The sequence below is a fragment of the Thermobia domestica genome, chromosome 7 (assembly GCF_964235325.1).
Source record: "Thermobia domestica chromosome 7, izTheDome1.hap1.1, whole genome shotgun sequence".
In the NCBI taxonomy this organism is placed as follows: domain Eukaryota; kingdom Metazoa; phylum Arthropoda; class Insecta; order Zygentoma; family Lepismatidae; genus Thermobia; species Thermobia domestica.
Genome location: NC_137460.1, coordinates 236,788,964 through 236,804,109, shown reverse-complemented (window position 1 = coordinate 236,804,109; position 15,146 = coordinate 236,788,964). Strand labels below are relative to the sequence as shown.

Sequence of the window (15,146 nt, the reverse complement as noted above, 5' to 3'; positions counted from 1 at the left end):
CGGAGTTTCCCAGGGAGGTGCGCCGCACAGTTTGAAAACCCCTGCACTAATGAAACTTTTCTTATGATACTAGCATGAATATAAGATACAATATGGATGATGACTAGTGGTACGAGTTTTTCACACTAAGAATTTGAAAACTTTGCGTTTCTTTTTTCATATTTCGCGTTTTGTGGCATTTTCCAAATATAGTTTCGCATTTTGTTGCTCTTGTGGAAAATATATTTCCTTACAGTTTTAAAATTGTCTCTTTTATTCATAGATCACTACAGAAATATACCATTAATTATATAAAAACAAAATACACTGAATATTTCACTTGACATTGTAAATTTCACTTAAAGAAAATTATATTTTTTAATCAAACTGAAGGAAAATCAGTAACTAAATTTACTCTGAGTAGGAAAGGTTTGCTGTCTTCTGAAAACACATAGGCACAAGTTACATTTAAGCATTAAACATAAGCATGTTACATGTTTCCACATTTTCCTCCTTCATTGTTGTAAGTTTGTCACTTATCACCCAGTCCATGCCATTGGCTACCTAATTAAAACGACTCCTCCCCACTCAGATGCGATGGTGATAGCTAACGCGCAACATGTTCTCTACAGGCATGTCCGAATCACCCAAAGTGCACCGTTCCGTCAGCGGAAAACTGGAGTTTTTAAGTTGATGTAAACGTATTTTTAAAATTTCGCGTTTTCCGATCCATCTTTTTGATAATATAAAATATGCCATCTCCTTCAATTTGAAATTTCTGATTTCTAGTCCCAACTTCATCATTGTTCATTTTGTGATTATATTCGAACTCGAAAATACTAGCGTTTAACGGAGAGAGAAAAAAAATCCGAAGATAATGCACACACCAATCAACAGATATAATTCAATTGAACGAAATTATATGGGTGTGTGTGATCTTCATGCGTAGTTTTCGAAAAAATCGAGAAAAACTATTTTTTGTGAACCTAAAAATTGATATTGTATGACACGCCATCTAACTAAACTAAATAACTCTATATTGTGTGTTGCATTATAAATATATTATTTTGTAGGATCTTTAAAAAAAAAAAAAAAAAAAAAAAAAGTCCTCGCTCCTTCTAGTGATTCGCGTATTGTTAGAGATTTCGCGTTTTATCGCGCAACGGAAACCCTTGAAAATACACACAAACTTTCATAAAACGTCAAGAAACTGAAAATTACTTAATTCTGACGCATTTCGTTTTATCGCGCATTGCGAAAAACTCGTGCCTCTAATGATGATATATAGCACAAAATTATAATCAACTTTCTAATCTTAATTTTTATCTAATGATATTGTTTGGAAAGATGTTTTCTCGAATGAACGAAAAGGAGATCGTTCAATTAGTGCAACTACTAAAAAACAAGACACAAAATTAAAAGAAGCAACAAAAGTGTTAAAGTTCAGATGAACTGGATTAAGTCTAGTTAATTACAGGAACAAAACTATAAGTGCTCAAGTGTGAATATTGTACATACGGGTTTCAAACATAAAGAATGACTTAGTTCAGATTTCTAGTGATTTAAATGCACAATGGATAAGTGATACTTATTCTACAATTCTGCAATGCTCTAAAATGGTTTACGCATATGACAGCGGTTGGACATAAGCAAGTAGTTAAAGAGGTTAAATTCACACATTTGTTTGCATCAAACTTACGAATTATTGAGTACAATTGACAGAAGTGTACCACATAATACTCGGTGCCAGTTATTATTATTATTATTTACAGTTTGTAGAGTGATATACTAATATAATCATGTGTGTGTCATACCTGCGCTTAACAAGGGTTCTAGAGGGAACCACGTTTATGACCTTTTGACTAAGGGAGACGATGATCAATGCAAGTGAAGAACGATGGAAGAGTTAGTGAAATGAGAATGTGGGAGGAGACGAAAGTATCCCCACAAAACCCACGGACACGATGTTGTCCACCACAAACTTACATGGTCGGGGATCGAACTAGGAACCCCAAGCATCAGAGGTAAGCGCTCTACCACAAACCACCAGACCCCCATCAGAAAGAACTTAAATATCCTAAACAAGAGGGGCAGCTGGAGGTACAGGGTATGATTTTGAGCTTTTAATTTTTGTGGCGTTAAAAAGTATGTTGTTCGTTGCCAGTTTGATGGAGTAATACTTTCTATTCTCCTAGAATAGATTTTATTTATTGATTTGTGCACTGTTCAATGGTTTGTTTCATTTCTCGTAACAGCGAGACACATACTACTTACAAATGTTGGCAAACTTTATGCTGCGTTTCCATCATACTCCCTAAAAACAAGCATGATAGAGGAGGAAGCAGTAGCCCAAAATTTACTCAAATATTCACCTATAGGACTTATGAAGAAGATGAAAGAAATAGGAAAGAGGAAGAAAGAAATGGGGAAAGAAGGGAGCGGCTAGGAACGAGAAACGTAAGTGTAAAGCTTTTTCCTTTCCCCTTTTCCTCCTAGAAAGAAAGAAACAATTAATTACAAAAAAAGAGAGGGTAGAGAGAAAAAGAGGGTCTCTATTTTCTTCTTTCTATCTCTCTCTGAAAAGAAGGAAAAGAAAAGAAAAAAAGAAACAATTAGAAAGAGAACAGAGATAAGTGAAAATGTAGAAGGAAACGGGAGAGCTTTTATTCTTCTTCCCGCATACAAGATTAGTACCTAAATGTTCGCATATTTTCTTAGGTGTCTGGCACAAAAACTAAAATAAAATAAAATAAACATATAAATAAATCTAACTCCGAAACGATGAGCGTTTTATTTTGTTTAAAAAAAAAAAAAAAAAAAAAAACACCTGCATCCATTTGACAAAGATTGACGACTCACCTGGCTAAATGCACTGACTCCTTTATCCGTTCGCCCGCATCGGTTGTAATTAATATTTTCTCGGTTCTCTATAAGACATGTTCTTTCCAATGCAACGAACAATTCATTCTCAATTGTTCTATGGATGTTTTCTTGCACTGAAAGGCCGTGATAATCCCAACCGAGATAAAGAAGTTTGAAGAACACATGTCTCATTTGGCACCTAAAAAACAAGAAATAATTAACAAGGTCACACCATAATAATTTTTATTCAAAAATAAATTTACAAACAAGCTTAAGCTATGCGCATAACAAATTTCCTTAAACGTGTCACCATCAGATCTATAAGCAAGGAAAAGGAAGTGTTACAGAAAGTACATTAATAAGAAACAGTAATATAATAATAATAATAATAATAATAATAATAATAATAATAATAATAATAATAATAATAATAATAATAATATAACTACTTGATGAATCACCATGAAGTTTAGATATAAAGCGTCAAAAGTTTGGAATGTTTCGGAATTTTCGAAAAGTTCGAAAGCCACTCTCCAAGAATTAGGACCAAGATAAAAAGTTTCTTCTATTCCCATTGGGACCGAACACGAATTGCTGGATTGCCATTAGAACACTGTATTGACTGAGCTACAGGCCAACCCATCTGAATTTATCTGGTAATTTAAAAATATTATTTTTTAAATATGCATTTTCTATCCACTAGATGCCCGCTGTAGCCTATGTTCAGTTTCTTTATTCGTAAGACTTTCTTTATATTTAGTAAATTTCCTGACTTGCCAGGTCAATAGAAACCCTGTAATATGTCAAAACGATATTTTAAAACATCCATATGAAAATTGTACATTTAGACCGCACCCTGTAAATCAATTGTTTCACGAAAATAACTAAAATAACAACTAAAATAATCAATAATATATAATTATTTTCTTTGAAATTCGAAACTTCCACACGCTCAGCGCACGGTAAGCAAAGATCACTCCTTTTATTCCGTACGAAATAAAATGCATTCATGTCGTTCTTCTAATGAAGCGAAAAAATAATTCAAGAAATAGCGGAATTATACTCTCCTCCTTCTCTTTCTACATTTCAGATAGTGTTTATTAATCTTAAAATTATTCCTCTTCACTTCTTTCAATACCCATTCTTGTACAAGCACAAATGAGAATCCTTGATTATCTGACAATGCTGATTGTCGACAGAGATTTCATCTCATTAGATCTACTAGGTAATGTCGTTCTATTTTTTTAAAAGAAACAACAGGGTGTCTGGAGTTGATTTTGGATATTTCCAGTATTTTCAGCGTCCTGCTGAAAAATTTCCAGTGTACTAAGGTTAACTGAAATAAAGCGAGTACTACGTACGACTGTATGGTATGATATTTAACAGCCTGTAAAATATCTTGAAAAAGCAGTCTTCTCAAATATTCTAATAGAAAGAAGGCACACAAATTAGTGGTTAAAATAGAAAAAAAAAGAAGAATGTGTCTGGACGTTATTTCTCCCAGCGTGCCTGTAGTAAGACACACTAACTTTTTTTTTCTTTTTTTTGTTCGTTTGTTTGTTTCTTGTTTCCACCCACTACTCACTGCCACGCATTTCCTCACCTGGTTTACCATATTGCATATATTTACACTTTCTTCTTTTTAACATTCGTATTACATTTGGTACAGACACACTGTAGTAGATCAATCAGTTACAAATATCAAAGAGTAATATGTTTAAGGCTCGTCCTTACATATTTTCATGTGCTGCTGTCTTAACACTTCACAACATTCAATGAATATAAACTGCATATAGAGTAAGTTAGAAGATAACATTTTGTGAACACTAGTATTATAAACATTATCCATTTCTTCCTCGACCTAGCTAGTATTTCAGTGATTTGCCAATTAGTTCTATCACCACCTACACCCAGATGATGGGGATGAAATCTTGAAGGGCCCCACGGGAAATTTTTACATTTCTTCAGAGTAATTTGCACTACATTTTCAGTATTTTAAGTATCAATAGACAACATATTCAATCTCAAAGCTATTAGTTATACATAAAAGCTAGAATTTAAGTGTAAAATTAAATAAGCACTGGAATTAAAAGAAACAAATATATATATATATAATATACCTCTGCCCAGGATTTGCTGATTTAAACCAAAAAACTTTTTTTTTCTTTAAAAAAAAATGTTTTTGCCAACCCTACCTCTGCCTGCTACCAGCATTGACAGGACACTGATAAGAAAAGTAGGAATTTAATGGGAATGGAAGGACTATATACAGAGGTTAGAAATATATTGTAAATACACACAACTAAGCCTCCAGATATTTCTGTTTTCAAACGTTAATACATTAGTGTATATAGTTATTATCACAATATATATTACCTACTTTGAGAAGTTAAAAGGCTTTTTCTTTTTCAGCCGATCATCCGAGTCTGGGTTTGCATGCTTTGCGAGAAGACCTTTCAACTGAATCACATGAGCATTTAGCTGCTGGACCCGCGTAATCAACTCCTGGAAACAAAGAAATACTATTACAGCAAATGCATTTACCTACGAAGTTATTAATATTATTATTAAACGTTTAGGAATAAACAAAAAGACATGAATCTACAAAAGAAATCCACTTCTCCTTATTTAGTGTACCGGACACAGAATATGTACTAATAGTTCAACTACCCTACACAATAATTTGTATACGAAATCCAATTATCACCTTGTGCAAAATGAAACAATACAGTATTAGTTTGTGAATATTTTTGACAAACCAAGAGTACTAATAGAAAATCCTTGAATGAAGCACGTTATTCACAGGTAGAAGATTAGCACTGTATATAACCTCACGATGAAAACTCCATAGTACATTTGCACCATTCAGAAAGATGATATCGCAGTAAGATTGTTCTCTAAAAATTCACATTTTTAAGAGTGTTAATTTTTGTTACTACCTAATAAGATCGATGTATTTGTATACACGAGAATATATTCGGATGTTCAGAAAGTAATTATGCAGTGCCATGTTGTGGTGTGCTAAGGGATGACTGATATGATTGTCAATTAGTAATTCAACTTTTCCATTGTTTAACATATTTGTACCATATTTGACCAGGTATTTGTATTTGTTCACAGGTTCGGTTTGATTGAAGATCAATGTCTCGTGTGACATCATTGTGATCCAGGTCATCATGATGACGATTGAACGAAAAGTGTTTCTTGTGGAGCATGTGTTCCGCAATGGAGACAACTTTACCTCAGCAGCAGAAGCTGCATTTGCAGCAAAGTTCCCAGGAGTGAAGATGCCTAACCGCAATCCTGTACGGAACCTCATCACCAAGTTTCTAAAGACCGGAAACGTTCACAATGCTCCAAAATCAGGTAGGCCATCCGCAGAGAAGGTGACGGAGGTGCAAGACGTGATGCTGCAAAGTCCAACGAAATCGGTTAGACGACTAGCTCAACAGGCCCAAGTGTTCGTGGGTTCCGCTCATAAGATTCTCCGGAAGTCACTGCCCATGCATCCGTACAAAATTTCCGGTCGTGCATGAACTGAGAGACACCGATCGCCCGGCGCGTGGGAACATTTGCAATTGGTTCCTGTCCTTCCTGCAACACAATGGTCAGGGGATTCTTGACAAAACGTTTTCCACGGATGAGGAATGGTTTCACCTCTCCGGTAAATGACCAGAATAGTCGTGCGTGGAGTACGGAGAATCCGCATGGATTTCATGTGTTCCCAACTGCATGATCAAAAGGTTGGTGTTTGATGCCCCGTGACTCGTAAACGCATCATTGGGCCCATCTTCTTTCACGACACCATAAATGCAGAACAGTACTGCACCTGCATTCTGGAGCCCTTCCTAGGTGAACTGAATGAGGACGAAATTGAGAATGCCTGCTCCAACAGGATGAGGCAACTGCACATACCGCCCACAAGGCTATGAGCTTTTTACAGGACATTTTCGGTGACCACATCATCTCTCGAGGATTCTGGCCTCCGCGTTCACCCGACTTGACTCCACCGGATTACTTTCTATGAGGTATGTTGAAGGGAAAAGCCTATGAAGGCAATCCACACACCATACAAGAACTCCAAGCTGCACTGACACGTCACTCCCGATGTTCTGCATAACGTCTTTAAGAATATGCAGAAACGTGTGCAACTGTGTCTTCAAGTTCAAGAGGATCACTTTCAGTATCTCTTATAACTTCCATGACATTAAAGTGTAGCTTCGAGTTAATTTCAGTTGTTTGTAGTGGTTTATGGAAAATAAAATACGGCAAGTTATGAACTGCATAGTTACTTTCTGAATACTGTATTTTTATTACTTAAAGTTACGAGCTCTTAACATATAAATATATGAATAGATCTTTATAAGTAGCTAGCTTCAAGTGACTATTACTAAAAAACACAAAGCAGGCTTAGTGTATTCATATATTAATAGGCTAAAATATCATAACTATAAGATAAATAATTGGGTGTGGAACTTTAAATAAGGACGCTAGTATATAAACAGGGTGAACCTGAAAGATATGCACAAACTCCGGGAGGTGATTCGTGACATCAAAAGAAGATAAAAAGTTCTCTTGCATGTTGTCGGATTCCGCGTGATCCAATAGTGCTCGGACTTCAATCGTGACGATACATCGTTTCGATTCCAAGTTGGCACCCCTGTCTCTCGTACACGACGCGGACTTTGACAACATGCATGAGGACGTTTTTGTCTTCTTTTGATGTCACGAATCACTTCCTGAGTTATGTGCACATCTTTCTGTTCCGTTCCAATTGTCACGATTCAATTTTCGACTGCAAGTTGGCACCCGTGTCACTCTTATACGACGAGGAATTCGAAAATATGCAAGATGACTTTTTGTCCTCTTTTGACGTCATGAATCACTTCCCCCGGAGTTTGTGCATATCTTTCAGGCTCACTTGTATATATATATATATATATATATATATATATATATATATATATATATATATATATATATATAAATTATAACATACCAGTGTTCGTTGCACCAATTACGTAAAGATCTGCAAAGTAAAATAATTTAAGTCCTCTGTCCTGACGAAGATTGGTTGCTTATGCAATTGAAATATAGGCTAAAAAAACACGCACTTAAAGCATTGCAGATGAGCCATTCTATTATCACACTGAAATGCTTTCATGTGGTCAATGAGTATTTACAGTAGATAGTTTGTTTCGGTCACGAAGTATTTCCTATATATCATACGTTGAAATACTGCGAGAACCACATTAAGACAGTTGTGAACACAATATACAAACACGATCGCATTGCTGCTTATAGTGCCCAGTAAGCACAGATCAGTCCTTGTTTTTCGGGTGAATAATCCTTTCTGCGACCTGCGTCGCTTTGAGTGTTTCTTATAGACGGATACACTGGTCCTTAGCACGTATAGTTTTCATGAATAATCGTTTTTGCGTACATTCACCGTTACTTAGCGCATACTCTTTCAGGATATGCGCTAACGTGCCGACTCATCACCTTCGTCCTGCCCTGACGTGGGATGAATAAAATTCTTGCTTATAGAGGGCTCCTAGCACACGTCAGTGTGTGTTTTGCATGAAATATTACTTTTGTATATATCCACCATCACTTTATACTACGTACCCATCGCGGGCCCAGCAGTTTCGGCCTGCTCCAACTCGGAATAAATAATTCTTGCTTGTAATGGCCACCTAGCAAAAGTTCGTGTTTTCACATCTATATTCGTTCATTGAACAACAGTCCGTAGACATGTAGTCAATCCGTACGCAATTATTTGGGCATGCTGCACGAAAATAAGACTGTAGAATCTCTTAGGTCATCGTTTTAAGGGAAAAGAGCACCGGTTGATGTGTGTTTTTCACATGCATAAACTTTTTGTTCTTTTAATTAACATATCATTTATCAATATTATTAATTTATACACAATTATTAAAACATGCGCCAGGAAAGTAAGAGAACAGAATGATGTTAAATTCCGTTAAGCCCCGTTATTAAAACTGCTCGTTAAATAATCATAAATTAACGCTTAAAATAAGTGAAGCACGTAAGAGAGAGCTGTATTTGTTACTAATTTGCACTACAAAAGAATTTCTGCACAATATACGGAAGCTGCATTTTATGTTTACGAGAGTAGGGTAGGGTATATCACTCGTGCTATAAGAAGTCTCATACCTGTTGATAATTATGAATACTTACAGAAATGTTTACAGCAAACAATGTGTTTCTGTCATGAGATTTAATTTCTGTCATGCACGCTGAAACACCGCTAAAACTATATTAAGGTACCTGTGCAAACATGATCATACGCTTGTTTGTACTGGTGAGCTAGAACAAGTTATACGTATTTTTCACATGAATAATTAATTTTGCGCATATTCACTATTGCTTCGCGCCTGCTTCTACGGATGCAACCTCGTAACATCGTCACCAGCTTCACCCTACCCTGAACCTGAAATATAATGCTAGTAGTGACCACCTAGCACATATTGATTCACGTTTATCGTGTGCATGATCGTTTTTATGCTACATCAATCTTCATGCGTATTATCAATTTGTACGCTATTATTTCGGCATCCGGCACGAAAATCTAGTACAGTACATTAAGCAATTATAAAAAACAATTTTTTTTTTTAATGGCGAACTAATGTAAACTTGCATATTATCTACCTACCATGTACTATCTCATTGTAATATAACCACAGGATTCTGAAAACCTTGTAAAAAGTTGTGTGTATCGTAACTTGTAAACTTAGTATGGTTCAAGTGATCTTAATTTGTAATAAGATAGTATCATATAATAAAGAAGTCACTACCTCTTTCGTCATATTTTGTAGCTCCTCTTCCGATTCGACATTTTTTCTTTTCTTAGGTACAACTACAGTCTGTGTTGCGAAATTCATTATATTATTTCGCTTTACTACCGCAAATTGAACACAAACCCGAAATCTTAGTAACATTACTAATAGCGCTACTTGTTGTTCTTTTGTATTTCTTGCGCAATCAAGCCATCTTTGTCTTTCAGAGAACAGAACTATGAGAAATTTTTGTTCCAGAGAAACTCTCAATTCTGTCAGGACGTGATACACACTTTATGAAATCTACTCTTCTACTTTGTTACAAGCTACGAGTATAAATTTCACAACTTCTCGTAGATGAAATATTCTATTCCTGCAAGTGTATTTCTAGGGTTCAGGTTCAGGTTCAGGTTCAAGGTATTTCCCTTCCCTCCCTAGAAGTCGAATATGAAGTGGTGGACATCTTTATTTAATTTATTTATTTTCGAACGAAATAGTTCGACTAACATATGTTTCCTGCAGTAGTCAAACCTTTAGTATGCTGCTAATCATACGTTGAAAACCACTTTACTTGAGGCCCAGAGATGATGATGATAATAATAATAATAATAATAATAATAATAATAATAATAATAATAATAATAATAATAATAATAATATCAATTACTTGTTTATTTTTTATTATTTTATTAATAAGGTAAATTTAAATTATTATTTATTATTTGTTTATTATTTGGGATTTATATTTATTATTTATCTGTCATCACAATCTGATATTTATTTGTTTGAATTTCACAACTGATGCGTTACAAATTAAATATTATCCTTTAATAAAACATTGTTGCAAATTTGGATTTTGAAAATTTCAATAATTACATAAGAATTTATATTAGAACAATGAATTTGAATATTTGAACACCTAGTTGCGGTTATTGCCAGTTAAGAAAGATTTAAATGCAGATCAGTTAAATTGGACAAGTAGAAATAATTAATAACTGCAATACCAAAAATCATTCCACTGTTCCTCCGATTGATTACGACTACGATTACGTAACCATACGACTAAACATGTTACGAAGAAACGCACGAAAATGTTACACTACAGCAAGCGCAACGCACAACCTTGAAACTTCATTTGCGCTTGATCAAAATTCCTGTAACAGTGTTCAAACTATGTTTTTGTTTGTATTGCAATAGATGTAGATACATAAATAATTTATAAATAATAATAATAATAATAATAATAATAATAATAATAATAATAATAATAATGGGCGGTATTCAGAGAAAATTCGTTAATCGAAAGTTAGTCACAGACTAGTTAGCATACTAAATCTTTACTAAGAAAGGTACACTTTTTTGGTATTCAGAGTCTACTTTTAGTACAACTAAAATGATGATTTGGGCATGATTAACTTATAGAACCCCAATGCATCAGTAAGTAAAATAAATGTGGCAACTACGGAAAAGTGGATGAGCGCATGCGTAGTCTGTAAAAATATAAATACGTGAATTACGAAATACGAAATGTTGTGTCGCACGCTAAATCGTGGGTAAAAGATTATGCTCTGCTCTAGATTAATTAGTCACATATGATTAACCTCGTCCAATATTACGTCCTAATCAGAGACTCTGAATACAATTTTGATAAACATCCTTTAGTCAAACCCATAGTAAGGTTTTAATCAGAGGTCAAAACGACTCTGCATAAAGCCCAATATCTACATCTACGCAATAACAAGAAAGGTTGACAATAGCTGACTAAAATTTACCATTACAATTACGTTGTAGTGAAGAGTTATATGCAGCTTCAGAGATAAATAAATATGCAGATGTATGTGACAATTGGTTGTATAATTTAGGAAGCTTGTAGAACAAAGAACGTTGAACTATTGAAAGTCTAGGTCGTACTACATGAAAACAAAATGTGTGTCATATGTTTGAATGGAAGTCAGAAATACAATTCTAAAGTAACGTTTCAGACCTGAGTTGATCGTGTGTGAGTTTATACAGATATTTGAAGTCACAGATTTTATGACGAGTGTAAGGTAGTTAAATACATAATGTATATAACAGTTCGTGTTTTATCATCACGCGTGTGCGAGGTACTCTAAAACCTGTTGTTGCAAGGTAGAAGTTCAGAATTGAGTTTAACCAGGATAGGTTTGTAGGAACTGCCATTGTCCAGATAGATGAACAATATTCCATGTTACGAGAAATTATTGCCTTGTAGAATGTTGCTAAGGAAGAGAGGTTTAGTTAATCTGTACTGAAGTCCTAATATGCGCGTCGATTGCTTAGTTATATTGTTTATATGTTATGTGAAAGTTAGTTCTGTGTCAAAAGTTACTCCGAGATCCTTATGATTATTGTAACGTTCCGCATGTCTTCACACCATGCCGTAACCATGTGTCTACTACATGTGTTTGCAGTAAACGAATACAATGCAGATGACAGTAACGAAGAGGAGTCGCCCACCATCGCCAGCAGTCGGCAAGACGGAGATCAACGAAGGTAACCGACATTTTAGGATAAAAGACGACAGCACACCTCAAGAAGTATCAATCTCACCCAGTTGATCAAACTACCAAAAGCCCTAAGGCGCTTGGCCATTGGGAACACCTTACCCTCTCACGACGCCCGGTGAAAGAGAGGCACTTCATCAACAAACTCCTGTTCCCTCTCATGACGCCTGGTTAAAGAGAGTAACCTCACCTACAAAGCCCTAAGATGCCGGCATTGGGTTCCTTACTTACCTATATTAGAGAAAACTACTTATTGTAATATACTTTTGTACTCAAGAGGATCTTTTTATAATAAAAAGGTGATGGGAAAGTCAAATCTCCCGTGTACCGTATTTTGTTCTATCCTACATAACAGAGAGAGTTTTACTTTTTTACTGATATAAAGTGCAGTGTACTAGTGTTGGTAATAATAAGACAGAATTATATAAAGATAGTATCCGTGTTGTTGTAGCATTCCCATAACACTCTTAGTGATAAATTGATTCGTTTTAGGCTGGCAGGTATTTATGCCGACAACTAAATCTGAAAAAAAAAAGTATACAGATACCTGTTAATATTCCTAATCTAACTAGATATTCAGGTCACAGTACAGACGACCCGAATCGATTTTTTATGTTATTCGATCATTTAGCTTTATTCCAGGTATGGACCCCCGAAAAGAAGAAAGAAATATTACCGATGTATTTGCAGGATGTAGTCCTCGATTTTGTGTTACAATTATAAAACCCAAATCTGTTTAATAACCTAATCTTAAACTACGACTAACTAAATTAATTTCATTGTCTCGTCCAAATTTACCAGCCTCTAAGGCAGAATTAGAAATCTTTCAAATACAACAGAATGAAAATGAGCCGGTCGACTCATATATCTTAAGGAAATTAAGGGCCCTTAGACAGCTAATGCCAGCTTTTTCGGAGGAACAGAAGATCCATTTCGTCTCATTATGATTACAAAGAAATTTTTACAGAAGATAGCTTTGGAATCATTTCAAACAGTACAACAGTTACATGATCGACTCCATGACTTAGAAAAGACTGAGGACCTCATGCAGAAGAGGAACTATGTGGAATTGTAACAGGCAATTCACTCTTTAATCAGCCAACCCAACCGCCCCTTAACATTTCCCTTAAATGAATGTAATAACCAATCGAATCCTAGTTCGTTAATACCAACCTATACGCAACAGCTCACTTCTACTGTACACCAGTGTGGTAATTGAAGGGGGAATTTCCCAGGCACCTCTGAACATTTTCCCTTTGTGCTTTCTAGGGTGGGGGACTTGGTAATGACTCCAACCTTCATGTGTAATTACAAAAATTAAATTTATATACAAATAAAAATCATCAGTTTTTCAAATCTGTGTCGAAATAGAATCTACTCCGAGAAATTTTACTACAGTGCAGTGGCGTATTTAGGAAAGGGTTATCGGGCTCAAGCTCCTCCCGAAATATATTTGATGGTTTTTCGCATTCCACGTAAGACTACAACATAATAATTCTCGCCATTTCTAAGAATTTCATTGACTTTTCATTTTCTTATGCTCTTTGTTCACAAATAATACTGTATTTGGCCAATTTCATTCCATGTAAGAACTGTGTTGTTTCTTCTATCTTTCGTCCATTCTACCCTTCTGTTTCCAGAGGTGTAGCCAAGGAAGGGCCCATCGGGGCCAGGCCCCCCCAAATGATTTTCTGGCCCCCCAAAATGACTTTTAAAACATCATCGTAAGATCACCTCGTTTCAGTCACTTAAAAATAACAAAGTTTACATATAATTAATAATTTACTGTAAAATAGTATGGAAAAATACTATTTTACCATACCAATCGAAGAATAGTATGGTATACTTTTTCTTTTCACAGCAGATTACACAATTTACTGCGATTTCTATTTGACAGTTTGAAACCGGAAAATTTTCTAATATTTCAAGTTGGGAAGTAAAAATATATAGAGTTTCTCTGTGTGTGTGTGTGGGGGGGTGTCTGTGTGTGTAAAGTGCAAGGAGCATACATCGAGTTCGTAGAGAACAAATATCACATTCCAATATTTAAAATGTAACAAGAAATTGAAAAGAAACCTTTGTCAATTTATCAATTTCAGAAACAGAAAACTCCACTATTTCTTCACATGTAGGCCTGCCTATGTAATGAAATAACTACATAACAGTTCCTTATAAAGATTATTTTTGTAACAGAAAATAAGAAAAAATGATTTTATTGTGTTTAACACTCGTAAATCATAATTTCAATATTAGAATCTTGTATATCAACATCTTAGAGCAGATATTTGTATTGTAAAACTGTCATTATTATGTATAAAAATGTATTAGAAATAATGATGATTTCATAGAACAAGTACACACAAGCACACACACACACACACACACACACACACACACACACATATATATATATATATATATATATATATATATATATATATATATATATATATATATATATATATATATATATATATATATATAAGAAATGTTTTTAGTTTGTAAATTAAAATGAAATTACTTGTTGCTTTTAGAACGCAGCGCTAATAGTGCAGCTTTTTATGTTTCTTCTTTTTATTTTATTGGAAGAACAACTACACAAATCAGCTTCCTTATTAGTTATATTTCACTTTCTCTTCTGAATGAATATATGAATAAATAAATGTTTATTTCCAGAAAATGGTCAGTATTTGCTTTCATGAGTTACATAAACTGTAATTTTGGGTAGTCAAAAATTTACAGTAGGCACTTTATATTATATCTACTTATTTATAAATGTTGCAGTATGTAAATCTATAAAAGTAGTAAAGCTATGAGAAAACCGTCTTATGCGTATTAAACTGACGAAGTCTAATATTGTAAGATCAAAGATGGATTCTGAGGGAAGAACGCATTGAAGTTTTTGAAACATTCTTGAAATGAAGATTCGTTAGATTTTCACTTCATGAAACTTTTTAAGACAATATTTATTACCAATAAG

The 15,146-nt window shown here is 34.5% G+C and overlaps 1 protein-coding gene across 4 annotated transcripts in view; it reads right to left on the bottom strand.

Moving 5' to 3' along the window:
- LOC145690769 (tRNA pseudouridine(38/39) synthase) overlaps positions 1-10,055 on the bottom strand; it is a 33,930-nt gene extending 23,875 nt beyond the window's left edge. Inside the window, exons 1-3 of one of the 4 annotated variants that reach the window (XM_081766008.1) lie at positions 9,660-10,055; positions 5,222-5,346; positions 2,839-3,040 (exon numbers count right to left, since the gene is read on the bottom strand). In XM_081766008.1, the coding sequence (XP_081622134.1) occupies positions 2,839-3,040; positions 5,222-5,346; positions 9,660-9,803 (471 nt within the window). In that variant the 5' untranslated portion in view covers positions 9,804-10,055. The other 3 variants (XM_081766009.1, XM_081766006.1, XM_081766007.1) reach the window with 3 other exon arrangements.
- Between the last annotated feature and the right edge of the window lie 5,091 nt (positions 10,056-15,146).